The sequence below is a fragment of the Diceros bicornis genome, chromosome 16 (genome assembly GCF_020826845.1).
Source record: "Diceros bicornis minor isolate mBicDic1 chromosome 16, mDicBic1.mat.cur, whole genome shotgun sequence".
In the NCBI taxonomy this organism is placed as follows: Eukaryota; Metazoa; Chordata; class Mammalia; order Perissodactyla; family Rhinocerotidae; genus Diceros; species Diceros bicornis.
In genome coordinates this window covers 41,522,523-41,545,242 of record NC_080755.1, presented here as the reverse complement: position 1 = coordinate 41,545,242, position 22,720 = coordinate 41,522,523, and the positions used below count along the sequence as shown (strand labels likewise).

The window sequence follows — 22,720 nt, the reverse complement described above, 5'->3', positions numbered from 1 at the left end:
TGCTGGCATGCGTCCTGGCCCAGGAAGACCCACCTTGGAGAGAGGTCTGACGTAGACGGGAAGCTTCTAGCTTTGGCTCCGTGGTGGAAATGGAAAGGATTTGCTCCCAGAACTTTCACTGTGTCACTGGTAATTAAAAGCATGTGTTAGAAGCTGTCATCTTTGCAGCGTCCATCTAGAGTTTCTGGGGGGCTTTCATGTAGCTTGTCTGCTGGCCTGGTTTGGTGAGTTGAAGGAACACCATCTCACTTGCAAGTTCCAGATTATTCACCCATCCTCCAGCTTCCTCTATATATTCATGTCTGGAGCTGGCTGGGCCTCAACCATACAGACCTCCCCAGTTAGGGGAGGGATTGGAGGCCAGCACCCATTTGTAGTTATTTAAACTTCAAAAGAGGTGCCACCATGGATTTCAAGGAGGGAGGTGGGAAGCAATGGAGACATAAGTACCGATGTGTTTTGGGGGGCAGTTGAGGGAACCCCATCTCCTGGCTTTGCAAAATCATGCTTATTGGAGAGACACTGTTCCACCAACCCAAGAGAGGGCCACTCCTTTGCTCAAGTCTTAAGATCCATATACAGTTTCTAGTTCCCAAGTCTGGATGACGGGAGTATCTCTAGGTCTGCATGTACTCCAGGAACAGTTCTCTCCTCCTCTTCGATCCCTGTTTGCATCTATGATAGCCTCAGAGGAGAGTCTTCAGAAATACCTATATGTTCTGAAAATGCGGTCCTGGCTCAGTTCACAGTCAACTTGGGGTCAAACCAAATGGCTTAGGAAAGATTGCTCCATCTTGTTTTTAAGGAAAGTTATTCAGCTGCATGTGAACAATTATTTATTGTCTGGCTTGCAATGGTGATAGCAAACTGGGACCCTGGGCCTGGGTGCCTGTTGCCATGAGTTTGATGTCTCCTTCCCTGCCTGGGAACAAGCCGCATGTGGTTTCATGAGCCATCTAATGCCATGGGGAGGCCGGGGGGAGTGGATTGAGCTCATCCAAGTGGCCAAGAGAGCGTGGGTTTTGCGGGGGAGTCAGATGGAACAGCACATGTGACCATGAGCGAGCCCTTCACCTCCCCACAGTCTGGTGATAAGTGACAGCCTGGATCTCTAGGGACCCAATCCACATCTCCCTAAATGCCATCTTAGGGCCAGCTCGCCTGGTACGCACGCACGCCCCGGGGAAGACCAGTCATGGACAGCAGCTCAGGCTGCTTGTCATCTCTTCTGCAATGCTTGAGGTCGTGCACTCACCCTTGGAGAAGGGCCCACTGATAAAACCCCTTTTGTCCTGGAAAGAGTGAGGCAGTCAGGCAGGGGTTAAATGCAGGGTGACAGCATTTAAAGTCTCTAGAGCAAATTTGGGCTGCTCTGCCGGCCAGACTGGATGGGCTGTTGCCTCACGCATCCTGTCACTGAGGCAGAACAGGGCTGGCCAGCGAACAGGGAGGGGCCAGGTGACGGCCAGGTTCCGGTGTAGCTTTTGGCTACAGCCTAGCACACTAACACACACACACCCTCCCCCTTGGGCCTTTTCTTAGCAGACCCTGGCTGTAGCTGGGTGGACTTCTGGACCTATGGGACCTCTGTGGCACTCAGAGCCAGTGGGGCAGTGAGAAGGGAGGAAATGCCAAAGGATTCATGATTAAGTCTGGCTTCCTTTGCGTCTTGCTTGTTGCTGTGACCATAATATTGGTCCTGCAGTGCTGTGATTGCCAGGCAGCTCTCCGGTAACTTCTTCAGTCTAGGCCTGGAAGCTGGAGCAGCACCTTCTAAGCAGGTGTCTTAACCTGGTGGGACAAAGAAGGCACAGAGCAGTGCTCCCCAGACTTGCCTGCACCTTAGAACCCGGGGTCTTCTGAATCACAGTCTGTCAGTGGAGTCCTGGCATCAATGTTTTTTGAAGCTGTCTTGGGGATTGCAATGTGCCAACGAGTTGGGTTTGGAACCCCTGGTGTAGGGGGGTAAAGGAGTCTGTGTTGCTGTGGGGAGTATCTTTGGTGGCTTCTCTTGGTGGCCGGGCAGGTTTTCTGTGATTCTATATATGCTTCCGTCATGAAGAATTTGAGTGTCTCTTTTCAGATAAGATTTTTGCATGATTGTGGAAACTTGACAAGGCGCATTAACTCCACACCTTCCTTCAGTTGGCTTTGCTGTTGCGAATGACATTGTAAAAGTGACCCGTGGGGCAGGATTTCCTTTTGGGGTGATAAAAATGTTCTGCAACTAGGCAGTGGTGAGGATTGCACAGCTCTGTGAATGCACTCAATGTTACTAAGGGTAAATTTTATGTTATGTGTATTACTACAATGTTAAATGGTAGTGACCTGTGGTAGCTTTTAAATACATGAAGATATTTGAATAATCAATAAAGAACAGTGACACAGAGAGACTCGTTAGGTGCCTGAGATCCACTGTTGATAGACACGTGTTTCCAGAGCATATGTGGGGTCTTGCAGGTGGGGACACGGCGATGGGCCTGTCTCTCTGACTCGTTTTACCTGAAGAAGCAGGCGCATCTCTTGTTGAGTTTCCGACCTTCCCTTTTCCATGTGGGTTGCAGAAATGAGAGGCAGGAAAGTTCCCTGTGGCTCGTTTTCCAAGCCTGACCTTTCTGCAGGGGAAGTGAGTGCACTTGCTCCCTCTCTGCCCCAGATCCTGTTTTCCCCTGGCCTGCCCAGCCTGGTTCTCTGGCCAGCCTGGGGACCCGTAAGCAGCGCGATGCAGGGGCTGCCTTCCAAAACTTGGGGTCCTCCCGACCCCTCGCTGGGTGATCCGCACCCTTCCTCTGGCCCTGCTGCCGGAGCCCCTGGTCTGTGTGACATCCTCGCTGGGGTTATAGGGCTGCAGAGTAGGCAGGTGGCTCGCCCGGGAGCCCTCCCTTTGCGGGAGCCTTGTGAAAGGATACTGTACAGCGCGGCCACTGGGAGGTCACCACTGGCCCTACCATCTTTCTCGCTCAGTGTTGAATGGCTAGCCTGGAGTCTGGCTGTGTGCCTACTGTCACAGAGAGGCTTCCTCTCCGGGCTATTTTCAGCGGGAAGATATTATTAACTGCTGAGACACACTTCTCAATTTAGTGGCGAACACACCAAGAAAGCAACATTCCCTTGGTCACGGCCACTCCACCTAAACACTTTGGCTCATTTGGGGGGGCTTGGCCGAACCCAGCCCCCTCCCCTTCTCCCCATGTGATCTCTTTGGGGATCTGGGCCCCTAGCCCAGTTCCTGGAGAAGCTGCAGTTGTAGATTCAGTGTCTGCCTGCTCTAGAGAGAACTAGGCTTTTCATTAAGCCAACTCTTTAAAGGTATAGAAAATGATAGTATTTATATTCTAAGATGGGAAGATTTTGTGATAGGAGTGGGGCACTGGTTGGAAAAAGGAACTTTCTATGGAGTGTAGGACAGTTGTTTAAAATAGGATGATAACTTTCACCTTGTGAGTGAACAGGAAATATTGGGACAAGACAGGAAATTGCATCACATTCCTTTTATGAGAAGAACTCCAGAAAAAAGTTGTTCGTGAAAGGTAGTGGCTGAGAGAGGAGGCCAGGCCTGTTTCCTTTCCCCCCTTCTTCCCTTCCACTCCCACGAGAACTTTTAGACCATTTTCTTTAAGAAAGAGGCTGTTTGAGAACTTTATGTTATTTTTATTATTAAAAAAAATATTTTACCAGAAGGGTCACCTTCAGTTGAAACGTTAACTGCAGCCTTATTTCCCGGTTTACTAAAGAATCTTTCATGAGTTTTTAGCTTCCTTCCCCAAATGGTGAGGCCAAGCAGCTCTTGGCTGGAAGTGAATTTTGGTTTGGCTGCTTAGTCCTCAATACGGAGCCCCACCCAGTGTCATTAGCTCAGTTTTAACTTGCAAAAAAAAAAATAAATAAATAAATTCTTATTTTTTTTGGTGGGAGGTGAGTAGGAATTTACTTCTGCCCTTAGCCCCCTTTTTTTTTTTTAATTTTTATTTATTTATTTATTTTTTTCCCCCCCAAAGCCCCAGTAGATAGTTGTATGTCATTGCTGCACATCCTTCTAGTTGCTGTATGTGGGACGCGGCCTCAGCGTGGCCGGAGAAGCGGTGTGTTGGTGCGCGCCCGGGATCCGAACCCGGGCTGCCAGTAGCGGAGCACGCGCATTTAACTGCTAAGCCACGGGGCCAGCCCTGCCCTTAGCCTTTTAACGGAGGTGCCTGGCACTTGGCAGGTTGGAACTCAGGGCTGCCTTTATTTTCAAGCCACCGAGCCCCGTTCCACCCAAGGAGTTCCCTTAGCTTAGGAGACTATCTATTTCTTGGGCGCTAGTGAGGAGTGGAGAGGAGACAGGCGTGAGACCTTCCCCAGTACAGCTGTGCCCGGTGTCTGTGCTCTGCCCTGGGTGGGTGGAGGAATGTGGCCCGCTGGTTACCCGGAAGCTTCCCCCCAAAAGAGGGCTTGCCACAGCCCCACCACGATGGGGAGAAGAAGGTGGTATTGTCCTGGATGTGAAAGCAGTGTTTCCGTTTACTCATCTCTGAGTTTCTAGGTCCCCTCTCTTTTGATGATGTCATTGTTCTAGTGACATGGGACAGTGCCCCGATTCGGGCTGCCCAGGAGCCATCTTTAGGATGGAGATCAGAAAGAAAGACTCGTGTGTGGCTTGCTTGCTCCCCAATCCCCGCCCCACCACCACCAGCTTTTTTCCTTAGCGCGCTTTGTTTTGTTTTCGTAACACAACAAGAGCCCTGGGGTGTGTAAAAGCATTGTTGAGCACTCTGTGAGGGTGACTTGTCCAAACAGAGCAGTTCGCCAAGGCAGAATGCTGTGGGCAGGTGGTGTGCCCACAGAGGTTGCTGGGCTGGCGCCTGGCTTGGAAACTCCTCTTGAATCTGCCACAGCTGGCTGGGAAGTAGCTGAGGCCAGGGGCTTCTCTTTTCCTGCCTCCACAGGAGCCCAGGACAGGGCCTGGGCCCTTCTAGCTGACCCCTGCCTGGAAGGCACGCTCCCCTCCCAGATGGGTTCATGTGGGCCTCCCTCGGCCAGGTGCCTTGGGATCAGCCAGCATGTCCCTGCAGTTCATTCATTTATCAATTATTTCTTGAGCACCAGGCTCTGAGAGGCGTGGAGGATGCAGTTCTTGGGCCCTGATAGAATGAAGAGCAGGAGATGTGATGGCTTGTCTGAAGGTGCTCTTGGGTCGATGAGGTAGAGGGCTTTTGAACAGGAGTTGGCACCATCAGGAGTCAGGCAAGGGGCAGCTTCTCAGGCAGTTTCTACAGGACAGAAGGAGCCAGGTCCTGTGGGCTCAGAGCTGGGCCATGGCGTGATGTGTTGTAAGACAGGGCAGAGGTGCAGGGGTGGGCCCCCGGGATGATCGCCTGAGCACACAGGCCAGGCAGAGGGCTCTTCTGTCGTCAGCTTTGGCCTCTGCTTTGGTTCTGTGGTCTATTGAGAATTGAGATAAAGCAAAGCTTGTGGATAAACAGAGGTCTGTCTCCTCTGGTTTTGGTTCTAGCCCCCCCAACCACCCATTTGTTGATTGTGAGATAACAGCAGTAACATGAGGAGGTGCGGTTATAATCCCGACCCTGGTGGTACCTGGGAGTACCATGACCAGTCAAGCGCTGGCTGTTCCTTGGGACCACAACCAGGGGGTGAGGGGACATCTGAAAGGATGGTATTTAGTGTCCTGACAGCCGCAGGAGAGGTGGGCCGTCTTCGAAACCCCCAGGAGTTTGACTTTCCTTTTGTAACACCTGTGGGCTTGATTCTTGTGAAGACCATCTGGAGATGCACCTCTTAGATTTTCGTTCTAAATCTGTTGGTCAAGCCCATTGCTGAAGTCGCAGCCCCGTGTGTGGTTGGGTTTGCACAAAGTAATCTAATACGCAGTTACCAAGGTGTTTCATTTTTATGCTCATCCTGCCCCTGTCCATTCCCCCGAGGTTGACTGATGGCTCCATTTGCGGAGTTCACTAATTTAATTAATCTCCTTGCTCCTCTGTGGAGCCCCACTGGCTAGAAAAGCTCTGGAGAGCTGGTTCGGCCTGAGGTTTGATCCAGGTCAGAAGGAGTAGAACTAATCTCAACTCCAATTTCATCTTGCAAAGTTGGGAGTTTGTGTCTTTCAGACAGAAGACAGCTCAGATAACAGGCCAGTGACTATTGGTGGCCCTCGTGTTTGTTCATTTCAGTATTGCCTTTTTACTTTTTAACTTGCTCGCTCAGCAGGAACAAAAACGACGCCAAGATAATTGCTGTGCTGCCAGTGCACTCACCTTTCTGCATTTGCCACTCGGAGGTGAAATTATCGTCCCCATAACCTTTCCCACCTTCCGCTGCTTCCAGTCCCCTAAGGAAGTTGGAAGTGTCTCCTTCCCCAGTAGGCTAAGTGAACTTAGGCAAGGAAGGGTCATGAAGAGCTGCTCAGTTCAGAAACGCTTGGGGACCTTGCCAGCCCCAGGGCAGCCTCTTAGCCAGCCCGGCCCCTCCTCCTCATTAATCAGTAACCAAGAGGGAAAAGCAAAAGTTGACTTCTTCCTGTGACCTGGGTGCACAGTACAGTTCTTTTTTTTTTTTTAAAGATTTTATTTATTCATTTTTTTTTCCCCCCAAAGCCCCAGTAGATAGCTGTATGTCATAGCTGCACATCCTTCTAGTTGCTGTATGTGGAACTCGGCCTCAGCATGGCCGGAGAAGCCGTGTCTCGGTGCGCACCCGGGTTCCGAACCCGAGCCACCAGCAGAGCAGAGCGCGCGCACCTAACCGCCAAGCCACGGGACCGACCCCACAGTATAGTTCTTAAAAATAGATGGCCCCATCTCCAGCTCAGTAGGGTCACAATTAAAACCCCGCTGGGGGTATTTCCTGCAAAGATTCAAAACCCCCCCCAATCTCAGTGTTTGCCGGAGGAGTCCCAGGAGGGGGCTTGGAGAGAATTACAATAGGGGGAAAAGCGCCCTCCAGGTGTCTGTCCCCAGAGGCTGGCCTGCTTTCCTGGGCTGGGGGGCTGCGGGGGATGGGCGGGCGCAGAAGCTCAGCCACCACCAGGCCACATAGCCTTGGGTGAACCATTTTTGTGTCTTGGGCCTCTCAGTTTTCTCATCTGCAAAATAAGTGGTTGGACCTGGTCTTTAAGTCCCTTGCGGTACTGACATCCCGTGGTCTGTGATCTTTGGTTCTTGGATTTGGAGGTGTGTGGGAATGAGACCCCTGTTGCTGAGGTGGTGGGTAGCTAATAGCCTCTTCCGTCTGCCAATAAAAAGGTTGTAGTTCTTAATGTTTCTTGGTTTGCAAACTCTTCCAAGAATGAGTGAAAGCTGAGGAATCTTTCCCCAGAAAAATGCATATGCATGCCAGTATTTGCATACATTTCCATGGGGCCTTTAGCCTTGCTGTGGGCCCCCCACTGGTGGAATCCCCTGTACTCAGGAAGGCAGGTTTATAGGGGGCATGCATAGCATTAGGAGAGGCAGGGCCTTTTTCTTTCTTGCTTTTTTTTTTGTGTGTGTGTGGTAAAATGTATATAAATTTTATTTATTTATTTATTTATTTATCTCCCCCAAAGCCCCAGTAGGTAGTTGTATGTCATAGCTGCACGTCCTTCTAGTTGCTGTATGTGGGACGCGGCCTCAGCGTGGCCGGAGAAGCAGTGCGTCGGTGCGCACCCGGGATCCGAACCTGGGCGGCCAGCAGCGGAGCGCACGCACTTAACCGCTAAGCCACGGGGCCGGCCCATGTGGTAAAATGTATATAACATTTACCATCCTAACCATTTTTAAGTGTATGGGTCAATGGCATTAAGTACATCACGTTGTTGTGCAACCATCACCACCATCCATTTCCAGAACTTTTTCACCTTCCAAAAATGAAACTCTGTACCCATTAAACACTAACTCCCTGCTCCCCTTCCCCCTAGCCCTCGGCAACCACCATTCTACTTTCTGTTTCTGTGAATTTGACTATTCCAGGTATCTCATATGAGTGGAATCATAAAATATTTGACCTTTTGTGCCTGGCTTATTTCACTTAGCATAATATCCTCAGGGTTCATCAATGTTGCACAGTAGTACGTGTCAGAATTACCTTTGTTTTTAGGTGTGTGTATACACGTCTTGTTTATCCATTCATCTTTCAGTGAACACTTGGGTTGCTTCCACCATTTGGCTATTGGGAATAATGCTGCTATGAACATGGGTGTACAAGTCTCTCTTGAACATCCTGCTTTCAGTTCTTCTGAGTATATACCCAGAAGTGGGATTGCTGGGTCATGTGGTAATTCTCTGTTTAGTTTTTTGAGGCACTGCCATATGGCAGGGCCATCTTGCCTTGTGCGTGGACGGATCACATGGGGCCAGCAAGGAAGCCTGACTGCCCATCATACTCTTGAATGCAACTGGACGGGCTTGCAGATGAGCCCTGGGGCATGGGGAGTGAGGGAAGGGTGGGGGTGGGGGTGGGGTGGGGGGTCTGAGTCTGTCCGTGTGCGTTGGAGGAGGGGCAGCCTGGCTCTCTGCAGTCATATAAGCCAGATTGGAGCCCAGATTGATGTGAGGCCCGGAGTCCTCTGAAATGTGGGGCACACAGCACAGAGCAGCCGGCGATTTATGTTGGACTCCAGGGGCCTTGTGATGGCAGTCCAGGCTGGGGGAAACTTTCATCTGTCTTTCTTTCCCCTGGCCTCACCACTGGAGGCCAGGGGTGGAAGGGCCTGGGAGAGGGGGCTTTCAGGCCTAGGAGGTCCTGGGTGCTTTGGGGGCGAAAGGGCTGGGTTGGCTGAACAGTGAGTGTGTCAAAGCTGGCAAGATTAGATTACAGAGGCAGACAGAAGTAATGATTAACTTTTCCAGTCTGCACACTGTCTCCAGTCTGTCGTACTGTTGTTTTTCCCTGTAAGTACAGTGCGGCCCCGGCCTGGCCAGGCCCTGGTGTTGGGTTGTAAAGAGAGAAGGAATGAGGACTGGGAGTGACAGGGGGCGGGGAGCCAGGGAGCTGGCCAGAGAGGGAGCCTTTTCCATCAGATCCTGCATTGGAATTTATTGGCCGGAATGCAGTAAATGTTCAAAATGCCACTCCATCCAACAGTTTTCATAATTGTTATGGAACAGGGGTAGCTGGGGGAGAGGAGGGATGAAAAGGACTTTTGTTTCTCACGGTATTTTTCCATGTCTTCGGATGATTTTCCTCTCCTCTAGAAAAACTAGAGTTGAGTTGGAGCTGTGTGGGGGTTGGGGAGGGGGCAGGGCAGGCCTGCGTCTGGGTCCTGAAATACCTTTCCGGGAGCTGGGAGGTCAGTGTGCATGGGGCTTTATTAAAATGAGGCCCACAGCAAAAGCAGCTCGCCACAGAGCCCCCAGACCCCCAGAACCAGGCGAAAACCCTCCTGTACTTGGAGTTTGCATCCTTTCGGAAAAATTGGCTCCTTAGGCATCCGTTTTTATTAAGATTCTTATCGGGCTTGAACATGGACCCCACATACTTATAAGTGGTCAATAAAAAGAAGAAAACGAGGGACTTTTTGGTGGTTTAAGAAAGGTTCTTTTGGATTCGTGTATGCGAATGTGTGTGCATAATGCACATGTGGAATTTGGGGGGATCTCTGGACTCTGTCCAGGTGGGAGGTGGGTGGGTGAGGTAAAGATTGGACTTGGACATCTTTCTGTTGCATGATGGTCTCACCTCTTCTTGTGTCTTCCTGGGAGCGACCAGGGTCATACCCAGTGGGCAGCTGGGTGAGCAGATCATGCTGTACAGGTCTGGGGGGTTCTGTGTGTGCAGGTGTGTGAACCCCCTTTCCGAAGAGAGCTGGCTGAGTTATTTTAGGGGTTATGGTGGGAGTTTGGTGGTGCACCGTGGAGTGGAAGAGTCTTGAAATTGGAACTTGAGAAATGGTGAGGCTGGAAGCACACCGAACAACAGCCAGGGAGGCCCATTTACTGTAAATATTATGAATGGAGTTGGCCGGCCTGGGAGTCCCCACCCTTCCTCTGCGGCCACTCGGAGCTGGGCAGAGCTGGCCTCCTCCGAAGGCAGGCAGCCGGGTACACGCTATAATTTGCATGGCTGAAGGCTGGGGCACAGGAAGCCGCGTCAGCGCAGCTGGCGAGACAGACAGGAGCTTTTGCTTTGTGTGGCTTCCCTCCCCTGCCCAGCACTACCCTCAATTATATTCTCTGACGGCAGAATACTGCTCTTAGGAGAGACCCCCGGGCTGGGGGCCTCGGACTTGGACGTTTGTGGGGCTTTGGGAGGTGAGATTGGGGCTGGTTTGGGGAGCAGGGAAGTAAATTTTAGCTCTAGTAACTGATTACTCATCATAATTTGTAAGGCACAGTCACGAATCAGTCTTCTAGACTAGCAGGATCTGCCAAATATGTGAGCTCGGGAGAGTTTGCAGGAGGAGGGTGGCAATGGGTGAGGACCTTCGGGGTGCCGAGCCTGGGCGGACATTGAAAGTATGGTGATAAGGAGATCTGCCCCGGGGACTCCCCTTTTCCTGAGGGCCATGAATGACCAGACAGAAAGAATGCAAGTCTGTAACTCTTTGAAATTAAAAAAGAAAAGTTGGTTTAGAGAGGGACACAGCAAAATAGGACTCAAATCTCCTTGCCCTTTGATTTTGTCTTGTTCTGTTTTCTTGTTGCAAATTAAATGCAAAAATGTGTCCCGTCCCCCCCTCCCCCAAAGTGATTTTCTTACTCTCTGGAAGGTAGTAAAGATAAATGGAACCAGTGTGGTTTAATACGGATTGGGTGCATTTGTGAATCACAGTGTAGCCAGAGACAGTCAGAGCCAGAAGGGGGCCCCTGGGTCTCTTTTGCCAGGCCCCCTTCATATGAGTTATGGACAGCTCAAACTGAGACTCTGAGAGGGCAAGCCACTTGGCCTAGGTCGCAGATCAGCTTGCTGGCAAAGAAGCCGGTTCACTCCTAGCTCTTGTTTCGAGGGAGCTGGACCCCTCTCTCAGCCCTAAAGTAGGCATAGTATTACTAAAGTGTGTTCTGAAGGACACTTATTTTTCCCTCTAGCATTTGGAGAGGAACCCTTGGGGACAGGTGGTGTTAGAGGCCTGAGGTGGCTGCCCACTCACAGCGCACACTGGGCAGTATTCTGAATCCCAGAGCCCAGAGCCTTGAATCCCAGCTCTGCTTTTTGGCAAGTGACATGTGCCTCAGTTTCCCCATCTTTAATATAAGGATGGTAATAGTGTGCAACCTCACAGGGTTGCTATGAGCCCCGTCAAACAAGGCCTGTACATGGTAAATGCTTATTAGGTGTAGGCATCGGCCCAGAACTGTTCTCCCGCCTGGTGTGGGGGAAGGAGGCAAAGGGGAAGAGTGGTCAGCATTTTCTGAGCATTTGGAGAACCCAAGAGAAGATGGGCTCCTAAGAGATGAGACCCCCGAATGTAGCCACAAGCCGGGCCCTGGTCCATGGCTGTTTTTGTATCAGATCATTAAAACAACCCTGTGAGGCTGGCTCTGTTTTAGGGATGAGCTTAAGTCCAAGTTCCATGGGAGGCTGATTGGAACTGGGAGGGAGGGCAGGGGGTGTGTGACTCCATAGCTGGTCAGCTCATGGGGGTGGGGAGTGTTGCACTGTAGCCAAACTCCCTGAGGCGTGGGATTTGGGGAACTCAGTTAGTTGGGCCCAGGGACTCGAGGAAGCACCCTGGCCATTGAAAGAGACCTTATAGCACCCTCTGCTCACCCCCTAACCCTGCCACCTCAATAGCGATATCTCATTGCAGAGCTCTGAAAAAAAATCCAGCTTTCTCAGTCCTGCTTTCTACCAGCCAGAATTCATTCTCTGATCCATTTGGTGAAGGAGCTTGGGGTAGTGGCGATGGGTTGGGCTGAGCGTTTTCTGGGTAACTGAGAGTTAACCTGAAACGTTTTGAGTTGATTTCAACCCCCATGGGTAACTTGCTCTAAACCCCAGAGTTGTCTGTGCTGCCTTGGGAATCTTTCGTGTTCTGGATGAAGTTGTAATAAACACTGGGTAAATCTACCCAGAACCCAGATTGAACCCAGATACCTCAGCAAGTTTTTTTATGTGTTTGCTTTAGTTTTTGGTCATTAGCCTCTTAAAAATAAGACACCAACAAGGGTCCTTGTTAATTGTGAGTATTTGGGCTGGAAGTAGATCTGATGGATTGGCACTGGTCCTGTTTATTGCAATCCTTGTCCCCGAAGTGGGCTGGTTGCTCTCAGAACAGCCGGTTTCCTGAGCAGGGTGGGGAGCAGGGCTGATGGGTGCTGTTAACCTTTGAGATACCTGATATAGGGGAAGGACAGGATGAGGCAGCCAGCGGCGCCGGAGTCCCGAGGAGGGAGGACCCTGGACCTGCGGAGGGCGAAGCGTGGCAACGTTTGTGTTCCAGATTTGCTGGGTTTAACTTAAACGGGTTTCCATTGTGCCCTCCGTGTGCCCTCATCAGCCTGAGTGCGGCAGCCGTTTCTCCCCAGGCTCCTGTCTCCTTGGCTTCTCCATCCTCAGCCTTCTGCTCTGCTGGACCACTGGGCAGAGGGCTCGCAGGCCTGTCCCACTGTGGGATTTTGGCAGAGAAATACCCCTTTACAGTCGATGCCTCGAGGAGACGAGATGGGGTTGAGACCCCTCCTTGCCCGCCTGTTACTCCCGCCCCCTTGTGCCCTGGCAGGGAGCACATTTAATGCAGTGGACTACAGCTGCTGTGGCCTTGTCTGTACTGGCTTGGTTTCCCAAGTGTGTCCCTGTCCTGAAAGGTTAGAATCTCGGGGACCTCCCTCTCCCCTTAGCACCACCACATCAGCACAGCTAGGCTCAGATGGCCTCACTCTTGTGCACATTTGTGTTCTCCGAATCCCACGGGGTGTTATCAGAACAGCTCTGCCTCTCTGGCCTCATGCTTGACTCCATAAGCTGGAGACCAGACATGGTACCATTGAGGCACTGAACTTGGCCTTTTCTCCCTCCCTCCCTCCTTCCTCTCTCCCTCCATTTTTCTTCATTTCCTCACACCTTCAAATAAAAAATTTAAAAAGGGGAAAATTCCTCTCTTACCTAAAATATGGCCCTGAGGTCTGATCACCGTGCCATTGAGACCCTGGGTGTGATTCATTCATGAGCCTCAGGTCTTCTAGAAGGGTCTGGTCTGTTCATTCATGACTAAGGTAATTAAATAACTCTTTGTAAGAGGCAGGGAGCACCTTGTTAAGTGGTCTTCCCTAATGGAAGTGCAAACACAGGGCAAAATCCTTCCCTTCTCAACACCCACCTCCCCCTTCCTTTTAAAGGATAGATTTTATGCTTTAAGGGAAATGGGAGAGGGGAGGGGGAAAAACGACCTTAAAGGAATTTTAGGTCGATTCAGCATTTTTCTGGGGTTGCTCCAAAAAATCCCTAAACTGTAATAAAAAGAAAAAATTGTGAGCAGGCATCTGATTAGTTAGTGTTTTACAACACAGCTTTTCTTTTGAATGCTTTAAAATGCACAAATAGAGTTTTAAAACAAGCCCCTGTACAGTTTTCTGATGGGGAGAGAAGTTGTCGAAAATATTGGAAAAGGTTGTAAAGTTGAGGGAAATTAACGAGGGACCACGAGTTTTGCCTTTGGAGGTTAAGTGTCCGCAGCCGTGACAAGAAGCCCAAGTTGGGCTTCGAGCCTCTTCCTTAGTCCTGGTAAGAGGGAGACTTTTCTGTGGGAGGCCCTCCCAGCTCCTCACCGTGAGGCCTGGGAAGCCCCCAGGAGCTAAGCGTCTTCACAGACCTTTGTGGGGAGATGCTTGTGGGCTGAGGGCCTAGTTCAGGGAACTGTGTTTCTCTGAAGATGATGCTGAGCGCTTCCCAGAAGTGAGCCCACGTCGCGGGGAATTCGGGGCACATTTCTGAATTGGCATTGTGGGATGTTGTGCCGGGCCCCCAGAAGTGTGATGCTTTAAAGGGGCCTTTGCCGTTGCGATGGTTTTGCTGGAGAGTGTGTTTTTGTGCTCAGAGATAGTCCAGGAACAGGGAGAAGGGGGGTATCAGGGTGCCGGGAGGCCGCGGGGTGACATGGGGGCGGCTTGGAGGGCCAGTGGAGGGGAGGAGTAGGCAGGGGTCCTGCTGTACCAGATTAGGGCACCGAGTGGGCTTTCAGGGGCCTTGTTCACACACGGGGACACCCCCACGCTGCCGTTTATCTGGGCCGGGCCATTAACCTCAGCAGAAAAGCTTTTTCCAGGGGATGTCTGGCAGCAAATTGCTGGGTGGACTGGAGGGCTGCACAGATGAAAGAGAAACCCTCCAGAATGCTCCCCCTTCTCCCCCCACGGTGCTGGGCTTGGTCTAGTGGACCTCAGGCCCCAGCCCCCACCCAGCTTCCTCTGCCCCCAGAGGCCCACTGGGCAGACAAGGCCCCCACCCCTTGCCAGTGGGCCTGGCGTGGACAACTCGATCCCAGGCCCCCACCCCACCCCACCTTGAACCTCCTCCTCCCCCTCCTCCATCTCCTCCCCCACCCCGCTCCTCCTCCCCCTCCCCCCCACCGCTAGCGAGTGCCAGGTTTCAGGGGGGCTGGGCTCCATGAAACAGAGTATTGTGAGGCTCTGCCGAGGGTCTCCTGACCCACCCTCCCGGTGACTCCTCGAGTCTTCCTCTCCAGGCCAGGTTTGTTGGCCTGAGTTGGGATCATAAGCAAGAGCTTCTTACATTTCAAAACACCCTCCTCCCCAAAACGGGCAGGCGGATGCCCTGTGCCTTCCAGAAGAGGGCTTTCTCCTTCCCAGCAAACTTGCGTGCCAGAGTCGTCTTATTTCCATGGATGTTGTGGGTCTTTAGTGTAGCCTTCAGAGCTGAACTCCCTCAGCAAGAAGGTTCAAAGATTGCCAGCACTCACGAGTTTATTAGCCGTTGATGGATACTCTGCAGAAACAAGTTAATGCCCGATGAGTCACCTTCTGCTTGCAGCCCTTGTCCCTCTCTTGTTTTTCCATATGTTCCAGTGTGTGCGCACGCAAACACACACTCACATAACACACTCGTACGTGTGCTCACACTCATGGACACACACAGTCTCTCTCACACTTGTACTGTATATAGCTGCATGTATTGGGGGTGACAGGCCAGTTTTCTAGGGTTGGTTTTCAGTGGGGCGGGGATTGAGGGGAGAGGAAGGAGCCCTCAGCTTCCCCATTTTGTGTAGCTGTCTGGATAGACGTTTGAGGCGGCTAGGTGGGGTGTCTGTAGGAGACGGCTGCTCAGGCTGTGTGTGTGCGGCTGCCTCAGTGGGTCACAACGCACATTTGCACAGACTTATTCACGGGGCACCTCCATGAAAGACTGGCTGCTGTTTGGAAAAAGAAAAAATTAATGGAGCTGACTGGTTCCCAGGTCCTAACATGCCTGGAGATGTTGGAAGGAGTTGGTGTGCTGAGCTGCACTGGGTTACCCAGCCTGCCGGGGCAGCAGGACACAGGGCCCGAGCCCTCCTCCACCCCCAGCCCACTGTCGTCGACCCTCAGTTGTTCCAAAATCAGGAAGGCCAGAGAAACCAAAAAACAGTTCACAGCCAACCCCCACCTTCATGCCCCAACCGCGCCCCCCCACCCCGAGAGTGAGGAGCAAGGGCTGCAGACAGGGCAGGAGGAGGCCTCTGCCGCCTGGCTTTTCCCCATTTTTGTTAACAAATACAAGACTTCCGGTCTCCGCCCTGCCACCACAAACCACGGCGTTCCTGCAGCCCGACCGAGCCGGGGAGATTTATGGTTCCCAGTCTGAGGCCTGCCCTGCTGGCTCCAGCTTAAGGAGGAGTCGGAATGCCAGCCAGTGGGGCTCCCTTTCCTTCCATATGATCCTCCCTTTAAAGACCTCTGAGCGCCTGTGTAGGAAAATCACCTTAACAGAGTCACCCCAGTCTCCCTGGCTGCCTTTGGGAAGAACCACGCCTGGGAAAGCTGAGGTGGGGCCTCCAGGGGAGGGAGGAAGGAGGGGGCAGGGCACTGAGTCTAGATGCTTCTGGAGAGGGAGGGGAAAGAGGGGTGCAGGCAGAGAAGGGTGCTTCAAGCATGGCTGCACCCATTTTAGACACATAATCTTCTGTCTGGGCGAGAGGAAGCTTCGTGAAGGTAGTCTGGGTTAACACCACTCTGCATGTTGTCATTTGGCATTTTGACATGAACTCGCTCTTTGTGTACAAAGCTGCCACTGGCAGACACACTGAGGGTGATTTTTCTATTAGGAAGATAGATGTTTTTGCCCCAGACCACCTCCATTTTAGTTTTTACCAGATAGCCCTCCCTTATGACTAAGGCACCCATCTGAGAACTGGGTGACAAGCACAGAGACTGTATAGCAGGCGGTCGTGGAGTCTGGAGACCTGATTCTAGGTCTGGCTGTGCCACAAGCTTTCTGGGTCCTGGTTTTCTCATGAGGATGACAAGGGTCTGGAGCAGCTGGCCTTCAACGTTCCCTTCAGTTTAAAGGCTGTAATTCTAGACTCTGTCTGTAAGGCCTTTTCTAGCCCTAAAGCCAGGACCAACCAAGTTACTAAGTGTCCCCTGGCTCCTGAGCTCTGCAGGGATGGGGCTTCCTTTGGCCAGGTGGGCACACATGTTGGTGTCCTGGGTCCCTGACGGGATGGGGGGAGTGGAGGGAACAAGCACCCCAACCCCATGCTTAAAGGCAGGGCTCTTCTGTCAGTGGGTCAGATTTCCAGGCCCCCGTAGGAGGATTAGAGCCTGCAGCAAACCCAGCACCATCACCTCCTCCTTCTGTCTTGTTCTGAGAGATGAGCTGGTCATGGGGGTACGTGTGTGTATGTGTGTCTTGATTCCAGGAGGAAGAGGAAAATACAAATTCCCATCACCACCAACCATGTCCGCCATTTTGTTTTACAGATTCCCAACTTCTTCTGGAGCCTGGGGATCGGTCACACTGGTGCGTGGTGGCATACTGGGAGGAGAAGACGAGAGTAGGGAGGCTCTACTGTGTCCAGGAGCCCTCCCTGGACATCTTCTATGATCTACCTCAGGGGAATGGCTTTTGCCTCGGACAGCTCAATTCGGACAACAAGAGTCAGCTGGTGCAGAAAGTGCGGAGCAAGATCGGCTGTGGCATCCAGCTAACGCGGGAAGTGGATGGCGTGTGGGTGTACAACCGCAGCAGTTACCCCATCTTCATCAAGTCAGCCACACTGGACAACCCGGACTCCAGGACGCTGTTGGTACACAAGGTGTTCCCCGGTTTCTCCATCAAGGCTTTTGACTATGAGAAAGCGTACAGCCTGCAGCGGCCCAACGACCACGAGTTCATGCAGCAGCCGTGGACTGGCTTCACTGTGCAGATCAGCTTCGTGAAGGGCTGGGGCCAGTGCTACACCCGCCAGTTCATCAGCAGCTGCCCGTGCTGGCTGGAGGTCATCTTCAACAGCCGGTAGCCACGTGGGGAGAGGACAGAGCGTGAGCCGAGCGGGCCCAGTCCAAACTACTTTGCTGCTAATATTTTCCTCCTGAGTGCTTGCTTTTCATGCAAACTCTTTGGTCCTTGTTTTTTTTTTCCTTCTCGTCGTTCTTGTTTATGTTCTGTTTTGTTTTGTTCTTTGAGAAATAGCTTATGAAAAGAATTGTTGGGTCCTTTGGGGGGTGGTATGGTAGGCAGAACACCCCAATATGAAGAGGGGAAGCAGAAATCAAAGTCCCACCAAACGCAGTGTATGCGTGGGGAGCAGGCCCTAACTTGAGGGCGTTTCCCTTGTCATGGTTATGTGTGAGCCAGTGTGTATGTATGTGTCTATGAGTGTGTGCCCGTGAACGGCGGATGGGGAAGTGGCATGCTCTGTGTGTTTCTTATGGATGTCTCCGGCTGAGAGGTTTGCGCTGCCAAGCTGTGTCTCTGTTGCCCTTTTGGACATGCTCAGGGGGCAGAGGCGGTACCTGGGCAAGCCACATGAGTGTCCCAGCAGCTGCCAGCAGCAAGCCTCTGCCCCCAGCCTGGGGAAGCCCCCGCCCCTCCTAACCTTCTAGGACATGGGCCTGTCTGCAGGCTTCTTAGAAGCAGCCCTGCCAGAGGCTGAACCAGAACCCACTGCCTCCATGCTTGTCTTACTCTCCTCCAGCCACCCCGTTCCCATTGTCGTGTCTTTCTTTTTTGGCCATCTGCTCCTGGAAATCTCTGAGATGGGCTTCCCAAGGGCTGCCGGGGCAGCCCCGTCACAGTATTGCTCACCCAGTGCCCTCTCAGGCCCCTCAGCTTCTCCCCTGCCCTGGTTACATCAGGTTTTTCCCGGACTCAGAAAACCAGCTCAGCACTTTCCTCCCCTGCGCAGCCTGTGTGTTGAGCTCTGCTGTTAGACCAGCGAGGGGAGCAGCCCTGGGAGGGAGACTTCTCAGCAGCCCCCCTTCCCACGAAGAAGGATTCGGTCCATCATCACCCAAGGTACCATCCTGGGCTGACACCTAACTCTTTTTTCATTTCTTCTATAACTCATACACTCGTATGATACGTTGACACTGCTCTTAGCTCAATGAGCATGTTTAGACTTTAACATAAGCTATTTTTCTAACTACAAAGGTTTAAATGAACAAGAGAAGCATTCTCATTGGAAATTTAGCATTGTAGTGCTTTTGAGAGAGAAAGGACTCCTGAAAAAACGAGATTTATTAAAGAAAAAATGTATTTTATGTTATATATAAATATATTATTACTTGTAAATATAAAGACGTTTTATAAGCATCATTATTTATGTATTGTGCAATGTGTATAAACAAGAAAAATAAAGAAAAGATGCACTTTGCTTTAATATAAATGCAAATAACAAATGCCAAATTAAAAAAGATAAACACAAGATTGGTGTTTTTTTCTATGGGTGTTATCACCTGGCTGAATGTTTTTCTAAAGGAGTTTATGTTCCATTAAACAATTTTTAAAATGTATACTTGATTCCATGTTGTCCTACAGCTCCTTTTTCTTCTGGCAGGAGGGGTGTGGGGGGCGGTCCATCACAATCCAGGACAGTTGGGGTCTCCCCAGCCCAGTGCTTGATTGGGGAGGAGGGGGACGGCCTGTCACAAAAGGGAGACATCCAGAACGGTCTGATCTTCCCTGTATGCTAGAAAGACCCGTCACTGCACAGACACCCGCTTTCTTGTTAGGCAGTAACCCTAGGGTGTAGCTGAATTTGCAGTGGGGTCAACCTCAGGGAGCCCTGGGTTACAAAGGCAGGTGATTTTTCAAAGCTTGAAGAGTTGAGAAAATGGAATTTCATTTTGGGTGATAGGGAGCGAGGTTGCGTTGGGACACAAGATGGGGAGGTATAGTCCCAAGAACTTGGGTCCATCCAGTTCCTGCTGGCTGACTCCTCACTCATCCTGAGCCTGCTGCACCTTTCCCAGAGGAAGGTCGCTGCCATGCTGGATTCCAGGAGAGGTTCCCTGAGGGCTGAAGCCGTGGAGGAGAGATGAGTCCGGGGTTGAGTGTTGGTGGGTGGAGGGATCAGGCTACCTCCTGGGTCCCTCTGAAGTTCTGTACCGGGCACTCTGGCAGGTGGAGCAGATCGGAGAGGTCACCAAGTCCAGGTCCTACTCGAGCATCCATTTGAACTCTTAAGCCACAATCTCTATTCCCTGGCCCAGCCCAGCCCCGATGGCACTTGCTGGGAAAGTGGCTCTTCAGTACTGCCCAGGGATTTCCACAGCTTGATCTGAGCCACGTTTTAGACTCAAGGCCTCTTGCATAAGAGATGGGTCCAAATTGGACACCAAACAGAGGGCTGTGTAGGTGTCTATGTCGGGGTGGGGGGGGGTGTTGAACCTTAGACCCAGGAAGGAAGTCTGTGAAGCAAGGGTTAAGGTTTTGGATATCACAAACTCGTACAATTTCAAAACTTTTTGGAGGGCAAGTTAGGATTGCCAATTTTTTTATTTTGCCAGATAATGACACAAAGCACTACAGCCTACTGGCACCATCATTTTATTCGAGGGAATTATAATACAGTTGCATAGCGTGAAATATTAATACCTGTTGATTTATTGTCCAGAAACATTAGTGCCAAATGGTCATCTGGGTCAGCTTGTTCACATGAGGTGATGGGGAACTCATCACCTCTCGAAGCTTTTCGCTTTTTAGCAGGTGAACCGAAACCTGTCTCCATTTATTCTAGTTCTGCAACCCAGAATAAGTGTAAAAATCCCGTCTCTGGAAAACACCCAAGGAAGGTTCTAATTAACTCCAGGGTGGAAGGTGTTGCATTAGGGAGCTGTCAAAGTCATTTTAGTTTGCTCTAACTTGCATCAGCATGCCGGGAAGCTCTTTAATAATAATAATAGCTACCATTTATTGAATGCTTAACTAGGTGTCAGGCACAATGCTAAGCGTTTAAGGGAATTATTTAATCTTCACTAGGACCCTCTGCAAAAATGGAGGCTTTGGGAGGTTAAAAGACTTGCCCTAGGTCACTGGGCGAGGAAGTGCTTAGGGAGATCAGGGTCTGACTCTGATCTTACTCCTTGGTCCATGCCCTGGAGAGATGCTATTTGACAGAATCCGGTGTGGCATCAGTCCCACAACTTCTCAAAATTGAGGGAAGGGGGGCTACCATGCTGCCCGCTGGCCCTGCTGCTTGGGCAGGACCTCTGGATTCGGGGGGCAGGAACTGTGGCAGCGGCACCTCCATGCCCCCCTCTGTTATGTGGACTTGACTTTCAGCGTCAGGAGGTTGGAACTGGGGTGAGGGCATGTGGATCCTGGTGGGGTGGCTGACTGGGGGTTAGGGAAGAGGGATACGTAGGGGAAGCCTGTGTTTGTGGTAGCCGCACTTTTGTCATCTGGCCAGAGCGGCCGTCACCCACGGGCATCCGCTGAGCACCTCCGTGTGCCAGGACTGCTGTGTGGGGCACCCTGCCCTCGGGGATGCTGGAGGACAAGACACCCACATCCAAGATGGTCGCCAGCAGCACAGGTGAAATGTGGCGAGTACCCGGGACCACCTGGGACTCGGAGGAGGCGGGTTCCAGCCCAGCTGGAGTCTGGATTTGTGGAGGGGTGGAGAAGGTGCCCCACTGGAGGGAGGTTTTCCTGCTGCCTAGTCCGCCTCCTCTCAGCTCAGCCCTCAAATTTTGGGGTGTCTCACAGGGTTCTGCCTTGAGCTCTCTGCTCAGGCCACACTCTCTCCCCAGGCAGCAACATCACTCTGGTGGCTTCCTCTCCCCTTGCCCGTGGATGCCTCAGCTGCCCCAACCAGAAACCTGGACTCTCCCATCTCCCTCGCCCCTGCCCCTCATCATGAAATAAAAAACCAGATCCTGTCTGCCCTGCCTCATTCAACCCATAATTATAAAATGCAAACGTCTCTCACGTATGTTCCCTTTCTCTATGTCCACTAGCACGATTTAGTTCAGGATCTTCTAGAGTCTCCTCGGCTTTCCTTCCGCTACTCCAAGTGGCCTTTCAGCATCCGCCTCTGCCAACCTCACCCTTTATCCCACCGCCCCCCCCATCCCACCCCCTTACACAGACCCTTGGTCCTGGGAAGGCAGGGCCACTTGCAGCTCCTCAAACACCCCTTGCTTATGCGCTTCCAACCGACTGCTTTCCAGCTCCTTCTTCAATTGGCTGTCTCCTTATGCTTCAGATGCAACTCAGGCCACACCTCCTCCAGGAAGCCTCTGCCCTAAAGAGACGTCGGTAGTGTAGGATCCTGTCTCCTCTACCGAACAGTAAGTTCTTGGCGCTCTGGGGTCTCAGTTGGGGCCCCAGTTAGGATCCACTGCCCTAACAATTCCTGGCAGAGTGCTCAGACAGGGCTTGTCCCATGAATGAGGGAAGGAGAGTCAGGATTGTGGGCTTAGCTTGGGCTGGGAATAACAATAATAATAATAACAGCCAGCACTGATTGTGTTCTGACTATGTGCTAGGTAGTGTTCCAAGCCCTTTGCATTGAGATTTTGCCATATAATCCTTACAACCACCCTAAAAGTAGATACCATTATCATCAGCCCCATTCTACAGATGAAGAAACTGAGGTTCAAAGAGTTGCCCTAGGTCTCGCAGCTGGTGAGTAGCAGCATCAGATTTCATCATCTCTGTCCTATCTCATCTCTATGGGCAGACCTGGGTCAAGGGGTGACTCTGTTGGGCATATGTCATTTCTAAAATAAGTTCTGATTTGAAAGGACCAAGCTGATCTGATTGCCACACAATAGAAACAACACCCTACGTACGTTTGTATGCACCAAGGGTCTTCCCAGGGTTATGCCACCCGTGGCCCCACACTGCAGCATGAGGCAGGCAGGCCTTAGCTGACTCAGGAAGAGCCAACCCTCCAACAGGTGCGTAATTTGCCCAGGACATCCACACACAGCCTGTGGGGGAGGCTGGAATTGCACCCAAGCCCACAGCAAACACAGACTTCCAGACGGATCAGGTGAGCCCCTGCACTCAGCCTGCAGAGGAGGTTTTTCTCAGTCTGTGTGTTGGCAATGCAACAGTGCTAGAAGCACAGCTCTCGACTGTGACTGCATGAATGTGGAGGCAGGTGGGGGAGGAGGTCTGACATGAAATAGGATGTGACTCAGGGTCCCAGGTCTTGGAGTCAGATAGACCAGGGCTTGAGTACTCACTTGGGCAAGTCACTTAACCTCTCTGAACCTCAATTTCTGAAACATAAAATGGGCATTATACCTGCCTCGTGGGGCCAAGACTGGGATTAGTGGGAAAATACATCTGAAGAGCTGGTCATATGATAATTAGGTTGAACCACGTGGGATTGCTAATGTCTGACCGTTTT

At 51.5% G+C, this 22,720-nt stretch overlaps 1 protein-coding gene across 2 annotated transcripts in view; it reads left to right on the top strand.

The window, feature by feature from the left end:
- Window positions 1–18,869, top strand: part of SMAD7 (SMAD family member 7) — a 30,453-nt gene extending 11,584 nt beyond the window's left edge. For both annotated transcript variants that reach the window (XM_058557074.1, XM_058557073.1), the window contains exon 4: window positions 16,836–18,869. In XM_058557074.1, coding sequence (XP_058413057.1) covers window positions 16,836–17,374 — 539 coding nt within the window. In that variant the 3' untranslated portion in view covers window positions 17,375–18,869. The remainder of the gene's footprint in view (window positions 1–16,835) is intronic.
- The last annotated feature ends 3,851 nt before the right edge of the window (window positions 18,870–22,720 follow it).